This window comes from Rhopalosiphum padi, chromosome 1 (assembly GCF_020882245.1).
Source record: "Rhopalosiphum padi isolate XX-2018 chromosome 1, ASM2088224v1, whole genome shotgun sequence".
Taxonomy (NCBI): domain Eukaryota; kingdom Metazoa; phylum Arthropoda; class Insecta; order Hemiptera; family Aphididae; genus Rhopalosiphum; species Rhopalosiphum padi.
This window is the reverse complement of record NC_083597.1, coordinates 34,899,673-34,921,258: the sequence shown is the minus strand read 5'-3', so window position 1 is coordinate 34,921,258 and position 21,586 is coordinate 34,899,673. Positions and strand designations below refer to the sequence as shown.

General features: G+C 23.2%; 1 protein-coding gene across 10 annotated transcripts; it reads left to right on the top strand.

Annotated features, from left to right (window-relative positions):
• The first annotated feature begins 88 nt into the window (after positions 1-88).
• Positions 89-21,571, top strand: LOC132920978 (kinase D-interacting substrate of 220 kDa). Of its 10 annotated transcripts, none has more exons than XM_060983777.1 (32): positions 89-284; positions 3,881-4,169; positions 7,399-7,530; positions 7,622-7,720; positions 7,863-7,961; positions 8,043-8,240; positions 8,300-8,398; positions 8,479-8,670; positions 8,742-8,846; positions 9,608-9,706; positions 9,770-10,211; positions 10,320-10,527; positions 10,612-10,743; positions 10,819-10,967; positions 11,044-11,179; positions 11,247-11,472; positions 11,553-11,732; positions 11,819-12,013; positions 12,075-12,339; positions 12,407-12,572; positions 12,634-12,913; positions 12,979-13,146; positions 13,214-13,387; positions 13,452-13,623; positions 13,712-13,797; positions 13,907-14,057; positions 15,254-15,274; positions 18,002-18,072; positions 18,156-18,278; positions 18,338-18,472; positions 18,557-18,819; positions 18,878-21,571. In XM_060983777.1, exons 2-32 carry the CDS (start codon positions 3,897-3,899, stop codon positions 19,134-19,136), a joined length of 5,298 nt encoding a protein of 1,765 aa, XP_060839760.1. In that variant the 5' UTR covers positions 89-284; positions 3,881-3,896; the 3' UTR covers positions 19,137-21,571. The 10 variants fall into 10 exon arrangements, with proteins under 10 accessions (XP_060839760.1, XP_060839802.1, XP_060839777.1 ...); XM_060983754.1 differs by lacking the exon at positions 89-284 and adding an exon at positions 2,682-2,823; XM_060983803.1 differs by lacking the exon at positions 89-284 and adding an exon at positions 2,682-2,823 and having other exon boundaries at positions 18,883-19,052.
• Positions 21,572-21,586: the final 15 nt, after the last annotated feature.

Genomic DNA, 21,586 nt, shown 5'->3' with positions numbered 1-21,586 from the left:
ACAGCTGTTTTTCCTTATAATAATTAACTATTTTACTATATCACAACTTACTGTTTCCAGGAAAATACTTGACAGAATTATCATTATTTTTCTATTACATAGTACATAACGCTATACACATATATTTTTTATAGTCCATTATAATGAAAAAATTACTCAATGTAATTAGTGTCCTATTAATTAGTAATATGCACCATTTTTAATCGACAGTTTCATTTATTCAGGATATTAGCTATTTCAAAACACTTTGTAAAAGACCATGTTTTTTGTATTAAACAAATAAAGTAAGTACCTACTTAATATCTCAATTTAAACATTAAACTTATAAGATATATTTTAATATTAAATATTATATTTGCAAATATCTTTAGATAGATTGTAAACAAATATTTGTTAATTATATAACCAACAATTAATTATTACGTGATTCATGAATTTTGAATTTTCTTTAATTAATCATTTTATAAATATGTGTTCATAATAAAGTAATTTAATTGTATTATTTAAAAAACAAATAAATATTTAATCAAAGTATCGACTATGGTTATAATTATTATAAGAATTAATTCAAAATTACTTAAAATATTATCAGTTTATCTGAAAAAATATATATAATAGGTATATACAGGTAGGCAAAATATTGTTTTCAATATGATATAGTCATTAACTATTTCCATGTAAATTTGATTAAAATTTTAATTAATTGCCTGAAATTTATTACATAAAGATAAATAGGTACCTATGTAATCATACTAATTATCAAGATTAAATTTCTTACCTAGTTATTTTAATTTGAAGATTGGCAATTATATTTAAATTACTAAACCTATTTACTTAGTATTAAATAAGAAATCCATTTTTATTATACGTGTTATACTTATTCATTTTTACAAAACTTAAAGTGTAATTTATGTATAATTTTTTAACTACATCAAAAAACAATTTAGGCTAAATCTAGAAAATTGGATTTTTAGATTATTTAGACACATCAAGCCTCTTTTTCCAAGAGTAGTTTAAAATAATGTTACTCTTATTATAAAATACAAATGAGCAATAGCACATAATTTTAAGTATGCTATCAGTTTTTTAAAAGTTACAAACAAATTTATAAGTTTGAGATTAACTAGTCTTAGTACTCCACTACTCTTTCAATTTGAATACAATAATAAATCATTAATACAATTATCGATAATTTACTAATTTGCAATTTTTTGAAAATTATTGAAAAATATAACGTATCAAACTTTAATATAAAGAATTAATATTTAGAACTATTTATTTGTTTATTTCATCATAACCAAATATAAAATTATAAATTTTAAAGCTTTTATGCTTTGTTAGAATTCTAACATCTTATATCACTCAGGTTGTGTAAAAACAAAATTATTTAATGTGGGTTTTCATTTTTTAGTTTAATTTTTACTTAAATGTATAATGTTATTTTGGCTCAATTATAATTTAATAATTGTTATTTAAAATTAATTATTTTTTATGTATTTGTTTTATTTGTTAGATTTATTTGGTTTCTATAAAATTATTATTTTGCCTAAATTATATATTTATGTATATACATTAAAGTGCCCTTAGTACTTGACCTATATACTTAGAACAATGTTATGCACATTATTATTTTTTTTTAACTATATTCCTGTTTAATAATTTTTATAAAATTTAATTACATAAAAAATAAATTATCATAGGAGCATTCCTTAATGATATGCTACAATAAATGTTAGTATATAAATAGTTCTAATTTTAATGTAAGTATGAAAAGAATGATTTAAAAATGTGATATTATTAAAACTAAGAACTTGATAATAATTTCAAATGATGTTTTAGACCAATTAAATACAAAATATGCTAAATGCCTAAATTTATATTGGTTCTATAATTGTACATAAAAAAGATAATTTTAATTACCATAGGCGTATTATTAGCTACCAATAAAATAAGATTGGGTTGATTAAATCTTAAGTAAACATAAACCAACTGTGCTTATTTATAATATTCATTAATGTGTTTTATAAAAATTTATCAGTTTATTATAAATACAATTTTTAAAATGTTATGTGCACTTGTTAAATGGTATACTATTTGCCATGATAATCTTTATGAAAAATTTGCAGATTATTCAGTTGTAAATCATGAAGTGCGTATTTATAAAATTTTGATGGTTAAATGTTAATTTTAACAGATTAAAAACTTCACCTATAATTTAATTAGATATGCTAAGTACTTTTTGTTTAGTTAATAGATAGAATAGCTTATATCTTTTTAATGATGTCATCATATTTTATTTACTTTATTAATACTACCTAGATTAAATAGTCAAACATGTATAATGTATGTATTGTTTGATAAATATTAGGCACTCCTCCTCAGGGATATTGATAAAGACATTTTGAATGAAATATATTTTAAAACGTCATTCAGTGGGGGCATTCCAATGATCAATCGATTAGTTTTCAACCAATAAGTGTTTCATACACCTGTAATAATAAACATATAATACAATTTCATAATATTATTTCTAGTAAAAAGTTCCTAATTTATTTGATTATCTAATCTAAGAACAATATTTTAATCCTTTAATATATATACAGTTAAGAACAAAAAAAATATATTTTCTTTTATTTCAATATCTAAAAGCTGTATTATTGTCATGTATTTGAGTTAATTATGCCTAGGCTTCAGTGGAAATTTAAATCAAATCATAGTTCTGTTGAACTATTACCATTATCATTAAGCTATAATGTGAGCAGAAGCTATGGAAGCATTTTAAGTTATTTTCATTTTTTGAAAAGAATCAATGGCGATACCCAGGTAATATAGTATTACATACAGTACTAATATTAAAAACAAATCTTTAATGAATAACAGAATAGAAAAATAAATTACCAAGGAAAGATACAATTAAATGTGAAAAATTGTATAATACATACATGTATTTATTTGTATAATTTAAACTAGGTTTTGTTGATTTTTTTATTGCAAATAAAATAGTTAAGTGGATAAACTGATAAAATACATTAATTTGATAAAAAGTGTAAATTGGTTTTGAGATTATGTAATTTTGCTATTTAAACAATTAATAATAAGTACTTGGATGTAATATATATACATTATACATTATACATATAATAATCTTAAACATTTTTAAAACTTAATGAAACATAAATAATTGATTGCTTACATTATTGCTGTAATTAGTGAAAATATTATGTTCATAAGTCATTATTTATTAAGTTTTTAATTCAAAAAAATTGTCTATGGACCTTAAGAATTTATTTATAATTTGATATATTTAAAAGTAGTAAGTACTTCATTTTTTAAATATTTATTATAATACATTTTATGTAAATTAAAATCCAACTATAGGTAATATTGCCAAGAGCAATAAAAATAATTTATCATTGGAGCAGAATTTTTATTTATTATAATAAGTATATTGAGGTTTTTTAATATGAAATAAATATGTTTGATATGTTTTACTAGTGCGAACTACTCAAACATAAACAATATTTTAGTATTGAAGGTCCTAAATAAATACTTGGTTTAGAAAAATATAAAAAAACATGAAGTTGTATTTAAGTTGTGATTTGCATAAGATTTAATTTATAGATAAAAGAAATTGTTTACTTATTCAAATAATTTTCTTATTTCTTTTATTTATAATATATTAAGTAATTATCTATATACCTAATGTTTAGTTTTAATTAATTTTATGTAACTTCCTAGACTTAATTATTATTAAAATATTTAAAGATTTAAAAATAATTAGATATGTGATGTACATATCTTATTATCAGGTAATAATTATAATATCATTATGAATTAGCATGATACTTTGTATACATAAAGTAACAACATTTTCGTACAGATCAAATTATATAAGTATGACTGACAATGAAGACAATCAAAATGTACCAGTCAACATTCGTTACTCTCGAGGTTTTTCATTTTTACGTTTACAACTTCCAACAACCAATGAGTTTAGTGATTTGAGACGACCACAAAGATCACGTAGTCAAGGTTTTCTTACTGGGTTGTCAAATCGTTTACCGTCATTTTCTATCACTGGTCCATTATATGATGATAGTCCATTACCACCTAGTGATAATACAAACAAAAGATTCAGCTTTGCACATTTCAGAAAAATTTCATCGGCGGTCAGTAGAATTGAAATATTGTTCTAACACCAGCCTCACTAAAACACTGATTTTCTGTTATTTAACACCTAATAATGAGTTTTTAAACTAGCCAAGCTTCACTTTTTATTATATATGTAGTTAATCTAAATCATTTATCGTCTATATTTCAACACAGCACTATACAATAATACATTTTTATTTATCTATAATATTCAAAAATTTAAACGTTATTTTATTTTGATATAAAATATTATGGATTTACAAATATTTAAATCATTGATATTATATCGTAGGTCTATTTTATAAATGTAGCTTTTAGATTTGAACTACCAATTTGTGAAACGACAAAAGTCATAAAATATTGAAAATTAAGATAATGCAAAAAATGTGTTATCATTGGATAGATTCATAATGTGAAAATTTAAAAAAATAAATAAATAATTTTAAGATTGTGGGACTAAATAATAATCAATTAAATTAGTTTATTACAGTAATCTACTACTTCTATTTGTCCTATCATTAAAATAATATTTTAATAATATTATTTTATAGGAATAATTGAGACTGACTATGATTATTTGAGAATAAATATAAATTCAGTATGAATCTATAGTTATTCAGCCGTGCAATTATACCATAGAGAATCGTATATTGTAGAAATTATGTAAGTCATGTAACATGCACATCTCCCAGGCCGAAATGTAGTTTTTTTAAATTGTATCTCACCGAGTTCTTTCCAAGAGCTTTATTCACTGTATATAACTAGCGTAAAAATAAATTTTATTTTTTTTTTTGAATTACCTTTTGTTGACTTATGTAATTTCTCAAATACCTAGGTGGTTCATTTGTTTGATCTATTTTTCATGATCTATAAGAACATTGTGATTTTTTACTTATTTATATAGATAAATAATCATCTAATTATTTCTTAAAAACAATTACAGATATACAGTATAACCTATAGTAAATTTAAAAGAACTAGTATTTTGTTGTTGTAATATTCAATAGTTAGTTATTATTTTTATATCAGTGATTTTCAACATTTATTTTAAGCTTACTTTAGGTATTCAAGTAATATTATCATTAAAGTCAGATTTTTGCTAAAAAAAAGGAATTACCAAATACATTTTTTTATTTACTGTAATAGTAATTTTTTTAATTTCCATATTGGCATTGAGTTATAGATTTAAACAGGCTCTAAATTTTGTTGTGCTAGGCTATTTCAAAGAAATACGAAAAAATATTTTTCTGAAGTTATTTATTTTTATGTTATCTGTCTGATCAAAGATATTTTAAAGAGGGATAAATAATTTTTTGGTTGAGCTTTGCTCTAAGATTTTAGCCCAGTGTTCTTCAACTTTTATATTATGGCGACACTATTAAAATATTTCATACTTTGTGACCACATAATAAAAAAATAAGTATAATGGTAATATTTAATTTTAATTGGTAATGTAAAATTAAAAGTAGCTAAGAAAAAATATAACATAAAAAATAATAATAAATGTCAATAATAGATAACTTATTTTTAATCATTATAGACATTTTATCAAATACCTATGAGTTTTTGTAAATCATGTTAAAAATGTTTGTACATTTTGTGTCATTTAATATACTTTATAAATCATAACATATTAGGATTTACCTAGCGACACACTGGTTGAAAACCACTGGACTAACTTGTTAATATTTGCTTCTAGGCTATTGGTAGAACAAATTTGCCTCAATATTTTTTTTTACTTATTACAAATTATAAAATGTGTATTTTTTTACATTATTTTATAAAAATTAATTATTAATATTTGTGATTAAAATAATACATTTAATACAGTAATACTAAGTTTAATAAAATAGTACTAAATTGTATTTTCCCTATCATTGAAGTCAACTGCCATTTCCCAAGCAGGAAGTATTTACAGTTACATAGGAAAATTAACTTCAATTGTTATTACCCAAATAATATAAAAATGGTTATTTAGGTATGTATTGTATATATCAAATATCTACAGCCCACCTTGAATACATTTGGATACCAAGGTAGATTGATTTAATCCATCTTGCTCAATACAACAATTAATCTATGTATTTTCAAGAAATATCAACATATTTTTCTAAAATTATATTTGTTGAAATTTTTTAGTTTTTTTTTTTAGGAAAAAAGTACTTAGTAAATAATAATATTAAAAATGTCTGTTTACTCAAAAGTTGAACTTTTTTTTGTTTATTTTCTCTTTGTTCATAACTAATTTTATTACGTTTTTTTTGTGTAATAACTCAAGTCTGATACATAACAAAAATAACTCGTTAGGGTTAAATTTTTATTTTAAAAGTTTTTTATTTTATGTCCTATTAATACATAGGCATTGATTCTTACTGATTTATGGAATTTTAATAACAATGATTGATTGTTTATTTTATTTTTTTTAACCTAAGTATTATCAAATTATTAGTTTGTTTGATACTGAAGCATACATATTACCTATTAATTATTTATGATTTTGATTGTATATTATAACATATTATGTAGTATTATGTAACGGTTATTAGAAGAATAATTCATTTTAATTTTAAAATGTATAGTATTTATACAATTTTTAATTATTGAATACTAAAAATACTAATATATGATTATGATGATTTGATTTTGTATTTTTGTATTATATGTTGTTTATTAATTTAAATTAGTTAGATATGGATCAATAATTAAAAATTTAGGTAGTAACTCTGTAATCTTGCTATTATAAACTTGTTAAACTGAAATTCAATGATACACCTTTGTATACAAACAATTTTGAGTATAAACAATCTAATTGTTTGATAACCTTGGTTATCATTTTAAAAATAATTAAATTTTAACAAATGTTCATGTATATATTTTTTTCTTTATTCCCGATCTTTTGATTAATTATTAAGACATTTCTAGTTTTAACTATCCAAAAACAAACTAGATTAATTATGATTCCAGAAATACCCTTAATGCATTTCTTTTTACTAGACAAAGTGTTCACGAGCACACAAATATTATTCTAAAATCAATACATTCTTTGCTCTGATTAGAATGTAAAATCATATAATATATATTTTTATTATAGAGGAGGTACTTAATTTTAGTTTTTTTTTTTATTTTATTAAAAATATTAATTGAGTTTGACTGCTTATTTTTTGCTATATTAATGTTTTTAAAAGCTATTTATGTTAATTTTTTTTTTTACTAAATACATAAAATTTTACATTTTAATTTTTATAGAATTTACACACTAGTGATTCAATGGTGTCGTTATGCTACAGAGCTTTACATAATTACATCTCAGAAAATAATTTAGAAGGTCTTCAAGGATTTCTTGAAAACCGCCGTGTTCTTGTTGATGATCGTGATGATGTAAGTTTAAATAAATAAATAAACTGTGATGAATAGTTTTCTTTATCTAATTTTGATTATATTTATAAACTTTTATTTATACTTTTTAAAGAACGGAGCTACTGCTTTACATTATGCCGCAACTAAAGGAAAATTACAATTTCTCAGAGAGCTTATTAATCATGGATCAGATGTTAATATTGAAGATAATGTAAGTAATTTTCAGCATTATATTGAAAGTTGAAATTAATATTTTGTAGCTAAAATAAAAATAAATGTATTGATTTATGTTTTCTTTTTTTCCTTTAAATATAAAAATATATTAAACTTAATATAAAAATTGATTTAACCAGGATAATTGGACAGCATTGATTTGTGCTGCCAAAGAAGGTCATACTGATATATGTGCTGAATTATTAGATCATGGAGCTGATATTGAACACCGAGATATGGTATATTATATTTTATTACAGTGTTAATAATCTATAAATAATTATTGTATGTTTATTTATAATATATTAATTGGATATTAGGGAGGATGGACGTCACTTATTTGGTCTAGTTACTGTGGATATCCTAACTTGGCTAATTTTCTATTGGACCGAGGGGCTGACATAAATGCTCATGGAAATTTTCATATTACTGCATTAGTTTGGGCTGCAGGTAGAGGACATACAAAGTTGGCATGTAATTTAATAGCACGTGGTGCTAAAGTCAACGTTGGCGACAAGGTATGCATAAAATTATTAAAAATGTTATGTAAAAATAGTTATATATTTTAATATTGTAGTATGGAACTTCTGCATTAGTATGGGCATGTAGAAAAGGTGATGTAGAACTTGTTGATACATTGTTAAGAGCTGGAGCTAATGTTGACACTGCTGGAATGGTAAGTATAATTTATGTACATAAAAAATTAACCATAAATATTGTATTTATTATTAAGTATAAAACTTGACTTTTTTTTAGTATTCATGGACTCCATTATTAGTTTCTTCAATGGGAAATCACACCGAAGTAGTAAACCTACTCCTTGAACGTAAGCCAAATGTCAATGCTTTAGACCAAGATGGATGTACTGCTTTAACGATTGCATGTAAAGAAGGATATTATGATATTGCTAATTCTCTTTTAAATGCTGGAGCTTATATAAATATACAAGTAAATAAGTATAGATAAAATATATTTCAATGACATTATAATTAAAATCATTACATTTAAATGTTTTTTAGGACCGTAGTTCAGATACTAACCTTATACATGCTGTTAAAGGAGGACACCGAAATATTGTGGAAGCACTTCTTAAAAAATATGCAGATGTCGATGTTATGGGAAAAGTATAAATAAAATAAAACTACATTAATTGGCATTTAATATTACAACCATATTTTTAATTACCTAGTTTTATTTATTTTAAATTTTTTATTGAATTATTTATAATCTATACAAGTGGTAAAACACAAAACAAAAAATGAAACTGAAAGACTACCATTAAAAAGTTGCACAGTTAAAATGTCTGTGTTAAATTAATAGTTTTGAATTATAGAAAGTTCTTTAAAATCTTTGATTGATAAGTTGATTCTTTGAGTTTATGGATTTAATTAAAATCTTGAGTAGGTATATGCTTTTGTTGAGTATGGTGAACATCAAACTGGTATGTAGTTTGCTTGTTTGCTATTGGTAACATACCACAATGAATAGAATCATAAATCTTTGATTGAGTTGGAGTCCTTAGCTTTGTGCAAATTTAAAATTAATAGTTGGTATTAGTATTTCAATTATATTTAGAGTATTAGATGCTTTATTCCCATATTTACTCTTAATTAACTTATAAGGAAAGTACATTTTCAAAAAATATGTAAATTCTGAAGGTTGCAATTTATTTTACTATTTCATCAAAAACATTTTAAAATAATTGTTTTAGATTTTATAATGATATTTATTTACAACTTTCAAATTTGCCTCGTAGTTTATTAATTTTCCTTCCAAAATATGAATTTACACGCTATGCAAAAAATATCAAATCATTTTAAACCTTTATGTTTAATTAACTTATCCAAGTAAATAAACTAATATTAACTAATTGTTTAAATTATAGGAACGGAAAACTGCATTGTATATTGCTGTAGAAAAAGGCAATACAGCAATAATTAAGTTATTACTTGGTGCGAATCCTGATTTAGAAATTTCAACAAAAGTAAGCGTGTATAAATGTATATAAAACTATTCAATATTTATTTAATTTTGTTTTATTATTAAGGACGGTGATACACCTTTGATGAGAGCTGTTAGAAACCGTAATGCTGAAGCTGTTCAACTTTTAATTGAAAAGCGTGCTCGTGTACCAGCTACAGATAAACGTGGAGATACTGCTTTACATATTGCTATGAGAGCTAGAGCTAGAGGAATTGTTGAAATATTGCTACGAAATCCTAAAAACAGCCAGCTTTTATACAGACCAAATAGAGCAGGTGAAACACCATATAATATGGATGTTAATGCTCAAAAGCCTATTCTTAGTCAAATATTTGGTTCGAGGCGTCTTAATACTAATGAAGATAATGAAAACTTACTGGGATATGATCTTTACAGCAGTGCACTGGCTGATATGCTTAGTGAACCTACATTATCGATGCCAATAACTGTTGGGTTATATGCTAAATGGGGTAGTGGAAAATCATTTCTACTTAATAAATTGAGAGGTAAGAAGTTTGACTAATCAAGTAGTTTCTTTAATAATACATTATTAAAATATTTAATTTAATTACCGTAATTAAAAATATAAATTTAAATACCTGTTACCTTTTTAGAGGAAATGAAAAATTTTGCTCATCAATGGACAGATCCATTTTTTCAATTCCCATGGTTAATATTGGGTGTGGCACTTCATTTTTGTTTCATTGCTGGTACTATGGTTGTAGTCTTGACATCATCATCACTTATTGCAATTATCACAACATTTAGTTTATTAGCTGGTATATTTTTCTTCCTGATAATGGTATACTATGGCAGTCATAGGTTAGTGTTATTATTATTTTATATAATATCACTTATTTATTATCTTTGTTATTAATTTTTATTTATAAATATTTAATTGTATAGACTTGATTGGGCTTATAATTGTATCAGCTATCTAAGCCAAAAAGCAGTTACAACACGAATAATTCTACAAATAATATTTTGTCATCCACCAGGTTCAAGTTGGGGGACATCAGTTACAGCACAACCTATTAGGTATTTATGATTTTAATATCAATTTTTTATATTTCAAATTTAATTTAATCATATTTTTATTACAAATTAATTTAGATTTTATTTTACTGATCAAACTCGAGTAAGTAGTACAACACCTGGAGAAAGTACAATTATTCAAATGATAGGTTCATTATATGATTCAATTGAAAAAGATTTTGGATCAATTTCTACCCGCTTGTACAGAGCTTTTCGTCCAAAACCTGGTTAGTTAATTAATTAATTTCTTTTATTCCTTATAATTTATAAATAATAATTATTGACAATGCATACAAATTTTAGTAAAACTTACTTCACCTTGGAAATGGCGCAAATTATGTTGCATGCCAAATATAATACTATTTGAATTATCATTTCTATGTGTTTTATTAGTAACACTAATTATTGCTATGAACAATGGTACATTAACTTTTATAAAGTAAGTTTTGGTTTTAACGTGAAATAACTTAATTTTTTTTTAATTTTGTATTATTTTTTTTACTTAGTGATTTTTCAATTGACAAAGCTATTGGAAATGTTATACTATTTTGTTGTGGGATGTTCATTTTATTACTATTGATAGGAAATTTATATACATTTAGTCAATTACTACAATCATTAGTATTCTCACAACGTAAACAATTAAGGAGAGCTACATCAAGATTAGATACGTTAAAGTCTGAAGGATTTATTCAAGCATTACGGACTGAAGTAAATTTAATGACAGAAATGGTATTATACTAAATATTTTTTTGTTTATTTGTGAGATAGTTATTTAATAAATACTGATATATTGTATTAATTTGATAAAGGTGCGTTGTTTAGATGCATTTACTCAACAGCAAACTAGATTGGTAATAATTATTGATGGTCTAGATTCCTGTGAACAGGACAAAATATTATTACTTTTAGATGCTGTACGGATGTTATTTTCTGAACAAAATACGCCTTTTATAGTGGTCTTAGCTATTGACCCACATGCAATTTCTCAGGTTTGAACATAATTGGCTTTTTTTTTTCTATATATACATATAAAGAATATTTAATATTTCTAGACAATACAAATTGTTTTTTACAGGTAATTGAACTAAATAGTCGACGGTTGTTAAATGACATGAATTTTTCTGGACATGATTATCTTAAAAATATGGTTCATTTGCCATTTTTTCTTCAAAATTCTGGTTTACGCAAAGTAAAATTAGCTCAAAAATCATCTCAATCTCATCGTAAAAGTGTTACTAACCAAATGGATGAATGTGGATTGGTACATTCGGTAAGAAAATTTTATATTAAAACAGTTAATTACATTTTATTAATTATATTTTTAACTATAGGCTTCAACTCGGCGGTTATCTAATGAGTCTACAACTTTAAAACCTACAATGGGCTCTTCTGGAGGTCTTAGTCGAAGCAAGGGTAACATTAATTCTACCAGGAATAAATTAAAGTCTAGTGAAAGTATTGCAAGTAGCATAGCTAGCAACATACATAGATTAGGTGGTCCACAAGATCTTTCTAAAATTTTGTTGACTGATGACTATTTTAGTGATGTGAATCCTAGAAGTATGAGACGTTTAATGAATATTGTTTATATTACAGGTATGTAGAAATAAATAAATAATTAATATTTAATTGGTTAATTTTAAAAATATATAACATTTTCTAGGTCGTTTATTGAAAGCATTTCAATTAGAATTTAATTGGTATCATTTAGCTAGTTGGATAAATATTACAGAACAATGGCCTTATAGAATATCTTGGATGATTATTTTTCATGATACTAATGAGGATACTATTGATGATTCAATGTCATTAAAAACTTTATATGAAAAGTAATTTTAATAATATATTTGATAACATTATCATCATTTTAATTAAAATTATAATAAACAGAGTACGTCGTCAAATACAACTTTCTAAAGACATTGATCCATTAATGGAGATGGACAAAGATGAAAAAAAATTTGAAATATTTCTTTCTTTTCATCGAACAACATTACTTGTTAGTGATTTAAGAATTTTCTTACCATTTACTATCAATCTGGATCCATATTTGAGAAAAGTTATTAAAGATGAAATGCAAAACTCTGAAGATTCCACTGTTTTTAGACCAACAATAACACATAATGAACTACAAACACGGAGAGTGCAAAATCAACTTATGAGAAGACAGGTTAGTTAAATTCTTTAATTTATATTATATATTTAAATTATAACTAACCAATAATTTAATTTAAGAAAATGGGAGCTAAACTATCATTACAGCATGAAACCTTACCAACGACATTGATGCTAAATGAACCACAATCTACTGTATTATGGAATCAACAAGTTCAAAATCGATGGCATACACCTTATGATGAATTACCAAATCAACTTCAAAATTTTTCTATTTCATCATTATCTGTAATGAACATTTACAAATATATTTTTAAAATTATTTCATCCTATTTAAATAATCATAATGTTTTAGGATGAATTTAACAATATTAAACTATCATCATCAAGTGTAGATGAAATTTGTAAATTGTTAACAAGAATTAGAGATTTACAAGAGTCAAACATTCCAAAATACACACAAATAATTAAAGATAACAATCTTACTGGTTGTGTACTCCTACACTGCAATTTGAATGAACTTAAAAATGTAATTAAATATATTTTTATTTAATCTAGTTCAAAATGTATTATATATTATATTTGATTTGTAGGTATTAAAAATGAATTTTGGAGATTGGGAACTTTTCCGTATAGTTTTATTAGCATTGCGGGACAAAGAGTACTTAATAAATAATGAAACCAACAGTAATATTAATTTTAAACACACAAGATCGGGTAGCTCTAAAAACCAATCCCATGAAAGAAGAGGTACAGAAATATTTGGTATAACTTAAATGTGTAAAATGATAACCTGCAATACTTTATTAATGAAAACTAATATATGTTTATTAATTAAATGTTTAAATATTAGGATCTTCTAATAATAGTAATAATGTGCAAGGAACTTTAAACGATAAAGATCAGAAAGGGTCAAAAATATCATCAGTTGAAAAACAAGTAAGTAAATAATTTTAATTAAATTATAATTAAAAATTAACTAAATAACTATAAAGCTTTTATTTTTATTTATCTTATACAATTATTTTATAAAACATTTAAAATAAAGGTAACATTAGAAGAACAAATGATTTGTGGTGCATTACAAACTCTGAATGAAGAAGCATGTGAAGATGTCCTGGAAGAATCTGAAGAACAAGGCACCATAGCAGCAGCTACCTATTTGCAAGTACCACAGCAGCCTATCGACATAATTACAGGTGAGCAGACGCGACAACAAAGTCAGAATGAACTCGACAATAGTAATTTTAAATCAGGAGAATGCAATTCTTATGTAGTTGTAGATATGAATAAAATGCCTGAGATAAATTAATATCAATGGAGTGCATGGTGAAGAGTCTTAAGCATGTGCATGAATTTATTTCATCATGATTTTTTAATTTTTATTTCATATTATTTAATTTATTAACCACACCTAGTTAAGTGATATTTTCTTAATCTCAATTATCTGAATAAAATAATATTATTGTTTATGTATATTTTATTAAAATATGAAATAAATTATCAATAACATACTTTTTTTCAATAATTATTTATAATTTGTACAATTGGTAGTACAATTAATAAATTTAACTGTGTGATTAGTAATGTAAACAGTAGGTGGTTATAGGGGTTGAATCCCCTCGTTGCATTTTTTTTAATGTAATTAAAATTTGTATATAGAGTTTTTAAGAACAACTCATCTTTAATATTATTAATAATATAATGATAATATTATATTTATAAATTATTAAATGATAATTATGTGAGTATGAGTAGATAAACACTGCTCTAAAGATCCCGTTGCATTAAAATATTGTATCTATATTTCTGAGCTTGACAAGCATTTCTATATAAAAGTGAAATATACTTATAAGAGTTTCTCAATTGAACTATCAAAGTTGAAAAATAAAGTATACTTTAAAAGTTTAAAAATGATCGTCTTGCAACTTACAAATTTGACATCTATATAGAATATTTTAAAACATAAATGTGATTTTGGGACATATTAAGTTATTTATTAAAACTATTAATTTTTTTTAAATTAGATTTGTGAAGTTAGTTTTTTGTTTGAAATGTAAAACAAAATTTTAGTGAACATAGGATTAAAATTGAGCATGTCATAAAAAATTATAATATAATTTCTAGATTTTATTCTTAGATTAAATTGATTATCAATTAGTAATTAGATACAAATAAAAAATATATATATATACTAAAATTTTTATATTTTAAGTAAAACTAATTCATCATTTGTTTTTTTACCTATTATTACCTATTTTAAAAAAATAATCAATTTATAAAAATTGTAATCTCCAATTTTTATTGACAAAATCTCAACATTGGTGATAATCTACTCAATGTCTAACATACTTGCCTATTGCTATAAAGTTATTAATTATTATTATTATTTTAGATTTTGAACGGTGCAATAAAGGTAATAATTTCACAATTATGTGGGTTGAATACATTTTCACAAAAGCAATGAAAATATACCTGTCATAAATAAATTTTGTAATATTGTGTAACGTAATGTATAATGTAGATCTCTGCTTAGAACCATTTTTTGTATGCAAAGATTTATTATAAAATTCAAATTCAACATATACATGGCAATATCTTACTCAATGACAAGGTATACTTGACACCTGCTAATTATCTAGATTACATTTAAGTATTTATTAAATATGTCTTATACCAGTTACACCTATAAAAAACCATTATTTAAACATGTTTATGGAGCAGTAATACTCTGATACTCTATGTCTATAAACCTTGAGCTTCCTTAAACATTAAGGATAAATTCTCTATTAGATTATTGGTCCCCAAAATATTTAATAGATTTATTATTTTGTTTTTAATAAATAATATTTTTGGTGTACAAGAATAAGAATATTTATTACAACATTTGTACGTGATTTGTTTATTCACAAATACTTTTTATGAATGTGATAAAATTGTCATTAATTTATTGAATTTTAATTAATTATATTTTAACAGATAACTATTAAGCAAAATATACATTACCTCCATTATAACTATAAGATTAAAAAAAAACAACTATAATTTTTGAATAAATTTAAATCACTTAACCTCATAACTACAAACATAATAAAAACTTACAAATTATTTAAAGAATTATATTTGGCAAAATATTACTCTTGACCATAAACTAAAATCGCGCTTATAATAATATTACCTACATTATTATTACTTCAGTGTATTTTATTTTTTGTATGTGATTTTGTTCATCACAAATTAAATTTTGACTGTTCTGTGAGAAAATTAAATATTTTGCTTGTGTTATCACTATGTAAACTAAATTTGAAAAAAAAAAGTGTACCTATAATCATTATGAATTGATTTTTGAAGGCTGCATAAATAATTTCATCATTAATTGTTTTATATTTTTTAATTTTATTTAATTGATCAAAGATTTTATTTTTCGTAAGTATATGTAATTATAAAAAAAATTTTAAATATTGAAAGCTTGATGATAATATATTAATATCTTCACTTGCATAGAAAAATGATGTTCAAATGGCTGCAATACATATTGTTAGAATTACTATTGCTTAATACCTATTTTGTAGTATATAGTATGTAGAATAGCATTATGCTTTTACTTACACACAATTTTTTTTAGTAATTGATCACTTAAATCTATAGACTTTAAATTATAAGACTAATATAATGTATAGTAGTTTTTAATTACTCTGTTTATATTCTTATGTAGATGCATTAGTTTTTAAATGGATAATTATGCACATTAGCTATTTAAATTAATATTGAATGTATAATTCATGTAGATATCTATAACATATTTAACTATCTTAAAATATTGAAATTTTAGATTATGAATCGTATTAAAGAAGATAGTTTTATAAAGTGCTTTTTTGTTTTTTGGAAAACAATTACGTCCGAGAAATTGACCCACCCACTTTGGCATTGCGACTCAAATTCTTCACCAATACTTAGTGAGGTTATTGTGAGAATTTGTGAGTTGGCCGTTTATGAGTTGCAAACAAAATAAATGAGTGGGCAAAGTTCACATAGCCCACCCATGTCTAAAATTTAGAATTTTATATCAAAAGATGCATCGAAATTTATGAGTTACCCTTTTTATCACCAAACACTTCTAATACAAAAAAAAAAAATATTAAAAACTGACCAAAAAAACTATTATATATTTATTATATAAATTATCTATTAATTTAACTATTACTTTTTAATCCTTTAAATTTTTTAATACAGTTTTTAATGGTTTTTTTTTAAAAGTGGATTCGCAAACTTTCAAAATTGTTTAATACTAATTTCAAATTTATAGGACAACATGGAAGGGCTAACTTCACGATCAAAAAATGGATTTTTTGAGTAATGGAAATTTACAAATTTTGAAAGTAAACAAGTAAACTCGCAAATCCCGATGCATCTTTTGGTATAAGTTTCTAAATTTTAGACATGGGTAGGTTACATAAACTTGGCCCACCCATTTGTATTTTGTTTGCAGCTTTTAAACAGCTAACTCGCAAATTCTCTCAATTAATTCACAAAGTACTAATGAAGATTTTGAGTTGCTACATCAAAGTGGATAGGCTAACTTCACGAATGTAAACATTTAATATGACTATGAAATTGATTTTTAAGTTATCTGCTTTTAGATTTTTTTAAATATGGACATAAATGCCTGAATTAAGTTTTTTTATTCATTTTGATTATAATATATAAAGGTATCAACAAAATCAAGTATAATTTCTTACACATTTACTATGAAATTGTCAAGTCTTAGATCATTTATTGATGATAAAAAATACTCTAAAATGTCTATATAGCATATCATCTGATTTATTGATCAATAAATTAGCAGTGGAATGTACATAGTGATTCATAAAAATAAGCTATCTTACACTTTAAAAATCACTAATTAAATCTTGTTTATAAAAAGTTTGACTGAAATCAATTTTTCATCAATACAATAGTATTAATAGTAAGCTGGGCTCTGCTTAAAACTGTTTACAAATGAGAAACATTTAGCATTGCTTTCATATTTTAAACAACAATATAACACTAAACACTATACTGCATAGGTTAACGAAGTGATCCAATATATACCATAAAATATCTAGTTATTGTTCCTTTTATTTTTACTTATTTGATTTTATAGGTGATGGATCCGTGTGTAGTACTACTTCAAGTAACGATAATGGAGGAGATGTTGATGCATTTTTACTTCAGGTAATAAACAATTTTTTACTCATTAATATTTATATCTAATATTAATACGATTTTATAAAAGCCAATTTCAATTATTTTTCCAGAATTCACCTCATCATAGTATTGTTCAATATCCAGCATTTCAATATGAAGGAAATAATTCTATTTCAGCAAATTCATTAAACAATACTCCAATTGCTTCTAGAAAAAATCTTATTGATTACAAAGTTGGTTTTATCAATGTTTTAATAATTCATTAACCAAAAAAATATTTTTAATTTTTTAGACATGTATTGTAACTACAACTACTGAAAAAGCTGGAAAACCGTTTTTGCTTAAATCTATTAAAAGACCAGCATCATTAGTAATGAACAGGCTTGATGATGCAGACACAATACCAGAAACAAAAAATTCTGTACAAGTATGTATATAATTTGTAGAACGTAAGAATTTTCTATATTTTTTTCTTATAATATTAATAATGAGATTAAAATTCTATGTTAAGGCTAGTGGAATTGTAAAACAAGGTATCGCAGGCTCAGTTGGTATGTTAAGTTGTTTAGTAGCGAGTACAAGTTGGGTGCAACAACCCCCTGCAGTTACTATATCGCCAGTTTGCAGCAATGAAAAATTACCAACAAGTCCGCCACAAGATACAAATCATTCTTCAGCTGTGTGTGCAACGGCAAGCAGTGATGATGAAAGCACTCCTTTAGTGTCAGACATGTCTTCACCACAATCTGACCACTTGCAATCAAATACTGACCGGTAAAATGAGGTATCTAGTTAAAAATAATTTAAAGTATTGACATAAAGTTTATTTTAGATCAGACAAAGTATATACATTTAATGGCATGTACTATAAAGAAAACTCTCAACATTCTTTGACTTCTCAATTATCTTCAAAAAGTACCGAATCTTTGCAATTGAGATCAGAAGGTGGAGGTTGTTCATTTGACGAAGACATAGATCTTCTTCATGGAATTAATAGCATTCAATCTAGATCTAGAAGAGTATCATTTGACAGTGATATCAGTATTTTAGGCCATCCATATGACTGGAACGATCCTGAAACTATGGTGTAAACACTATAATATGATTGTATTAAAAATATATTAATCCTTTTTGACTTTATATTATAATACACATTTCATTTTAAGCTCATTTGCATTCTAATTTAAATTAACTTTTTTTTTAATATTAATAGTTTTATATTTAAATTTATAGTGTTCATGTTTTCCAATGCCTAACTTTAAAATTTTTATTTACATATTACACAAATTATAATCATATTAAACAACTTTAAAATTTTTATTTCAGTACGGTACAAGTAAAATTCATATCACACTTCCAAAAACATTAAATTACTTTAATTGTATATTTTATTATTTTATTCAACTATACTCTTAACATTTAAATGCTGTAAAAAAAACATTTAATGTCATATTAATAAAGACATGTAGAGCAATCTAAGCAAATGTTATTTTTGAAATTAAATTTAAAAATATTTATTTGTTATAATTTTGTAAAATATAATCATATTATTTTTTTTTTTAATTGGTATTTCACATTCACATATATAATTAATAATATCAGTTTAAGATATTTATTAGAAATAATAATTTTATTGCTTAAAACTTAAAATAAAATAATAAAAGTATTTTGATAGATAATATTGAGCAAATGTAAAGTCTATTAAATTAACTTATCAACTGTAAATTCCATTATTTATTTAAATTTTAACATAACTTCTAACATGAAATAATGTAGTATGAAACTTAAAATGTATGGTTTATTTTTTAGATTACCATTCTTTAAGTATTTATTTTAATTTAATTGATTATGATTAGATTAATAATTACTCCTTTGAATAAATTATGTGTTCTAGTATAAGAATTTAATTTTGGGTTTAGTTTTTATGACTAACTACTAAATAGTTTAACTTTAAATAAGTTTAATCATAACGAACCAATTAAAACGATTTTATTTTTTATATCTACTAAATATAATATATAAATTTATGTATGTATATAATTACATTATGACTATAGATACATTTTTAAAAAACAATTTGTATATTGTTTTTTTAATTGATTAAATTATTTAGATAACTTACTAAACATTAATAAAAGTTATAATTTTTTATGATTACTAGAATATTTTTACATAGCTTTCACATTTATAAAATACTTTATATTTATAGTTACTTACTAATAATTTATATCTGCCATTTAAAAAAAAAAATAGGTTTTAAGTAATTTATTCTGCAATATCAATTTCAATCATTTAAACATTAAAATATAAGTTTATACAGTTTATAGTATTATTTAATATTACATGATTAAAAGAATTATAGATTTTAGAGCTTATAAAATACATCCACTTTAAATCTGCATTAATAATTTTTTACATTAATTGTTAGACATACTAAATGTGATTTTTTTTTTCATATTTCTTAAGATATGTATTTGATCTTTTAATATTTATAGTATAAATCATTGTGATACTAGTTAACTATTTTAATTTATGAATTTCCTTTTAATTTTAATGAATATAAAATTAATTTATGAGTATTTTAAAATAGTATTATAGTTACTAATAATAGAAAAATTAATGAATTTCGGACTACCTTATACTTCAGTATAAGTAGACAAATTATTGTGCCTTTTAAATCTATAAATTTAAAAATTGTAGTTTTTACAGTATATATTTATTTTTATTTTAATGATTACAACATGAGTCTCTGTTAAAGTTATTTTACTTTTTATTTTTTTATTTTTTTTTTGTTAAAAATTTTATTGTTCCTTTATTTTGGTATACTATTACCATTTCAAAAATTAATTTAAAGATTTATTGTAATTTATCACATTAGAATGAAAAATTAAATGTATTAAATTTAAATTTTAGTTTTATAACTTATTATTATATTGTTAAAATGTTTAAATAAGTTTGTAGAAAACTAGGAACATTGTATACATATTATATAATACAAGGTGATTTTTTTCTAAGAGCTATTGAAGTAAATTCTTATAGTTTGAAGTATAACAACAATACATTTTGGGATTAATATAAAAACCATTTTCAATATTTTGTTTTTAATCAGATCATTTTAAATATTCATCATTAATCAAAAAAAACTTTTAATTCAGTAATTGAATAAATAAATGCATATAAAATATTGGTTACTGTGAAAAAAAAAAAAATATTTTTTTTTACAAAAATATAATCTAATATTATATCTTGATTTTAATTTTTAAAATTAAAACTAACCATCCAAAATAATAAGAGTAATGATTGTCTTTAGTTAAAATAAATCACCTTGTTTAATATACTTAGTTTATATAATGATATTTTATATGTGATTTTCAAAGCAATAAACTCATTTTGTGTTATTTATGCTCCTTATAAGAATTAAATGTCTATTTAAGGTGACTTGTTTCCATGTATCCTCTTGATGTCAACTAATTTTTAAAATAAGTATTAATAAATAGAAACTATAAATTGTTTTATTTCTTTAAAATATGTATTGCTCCAT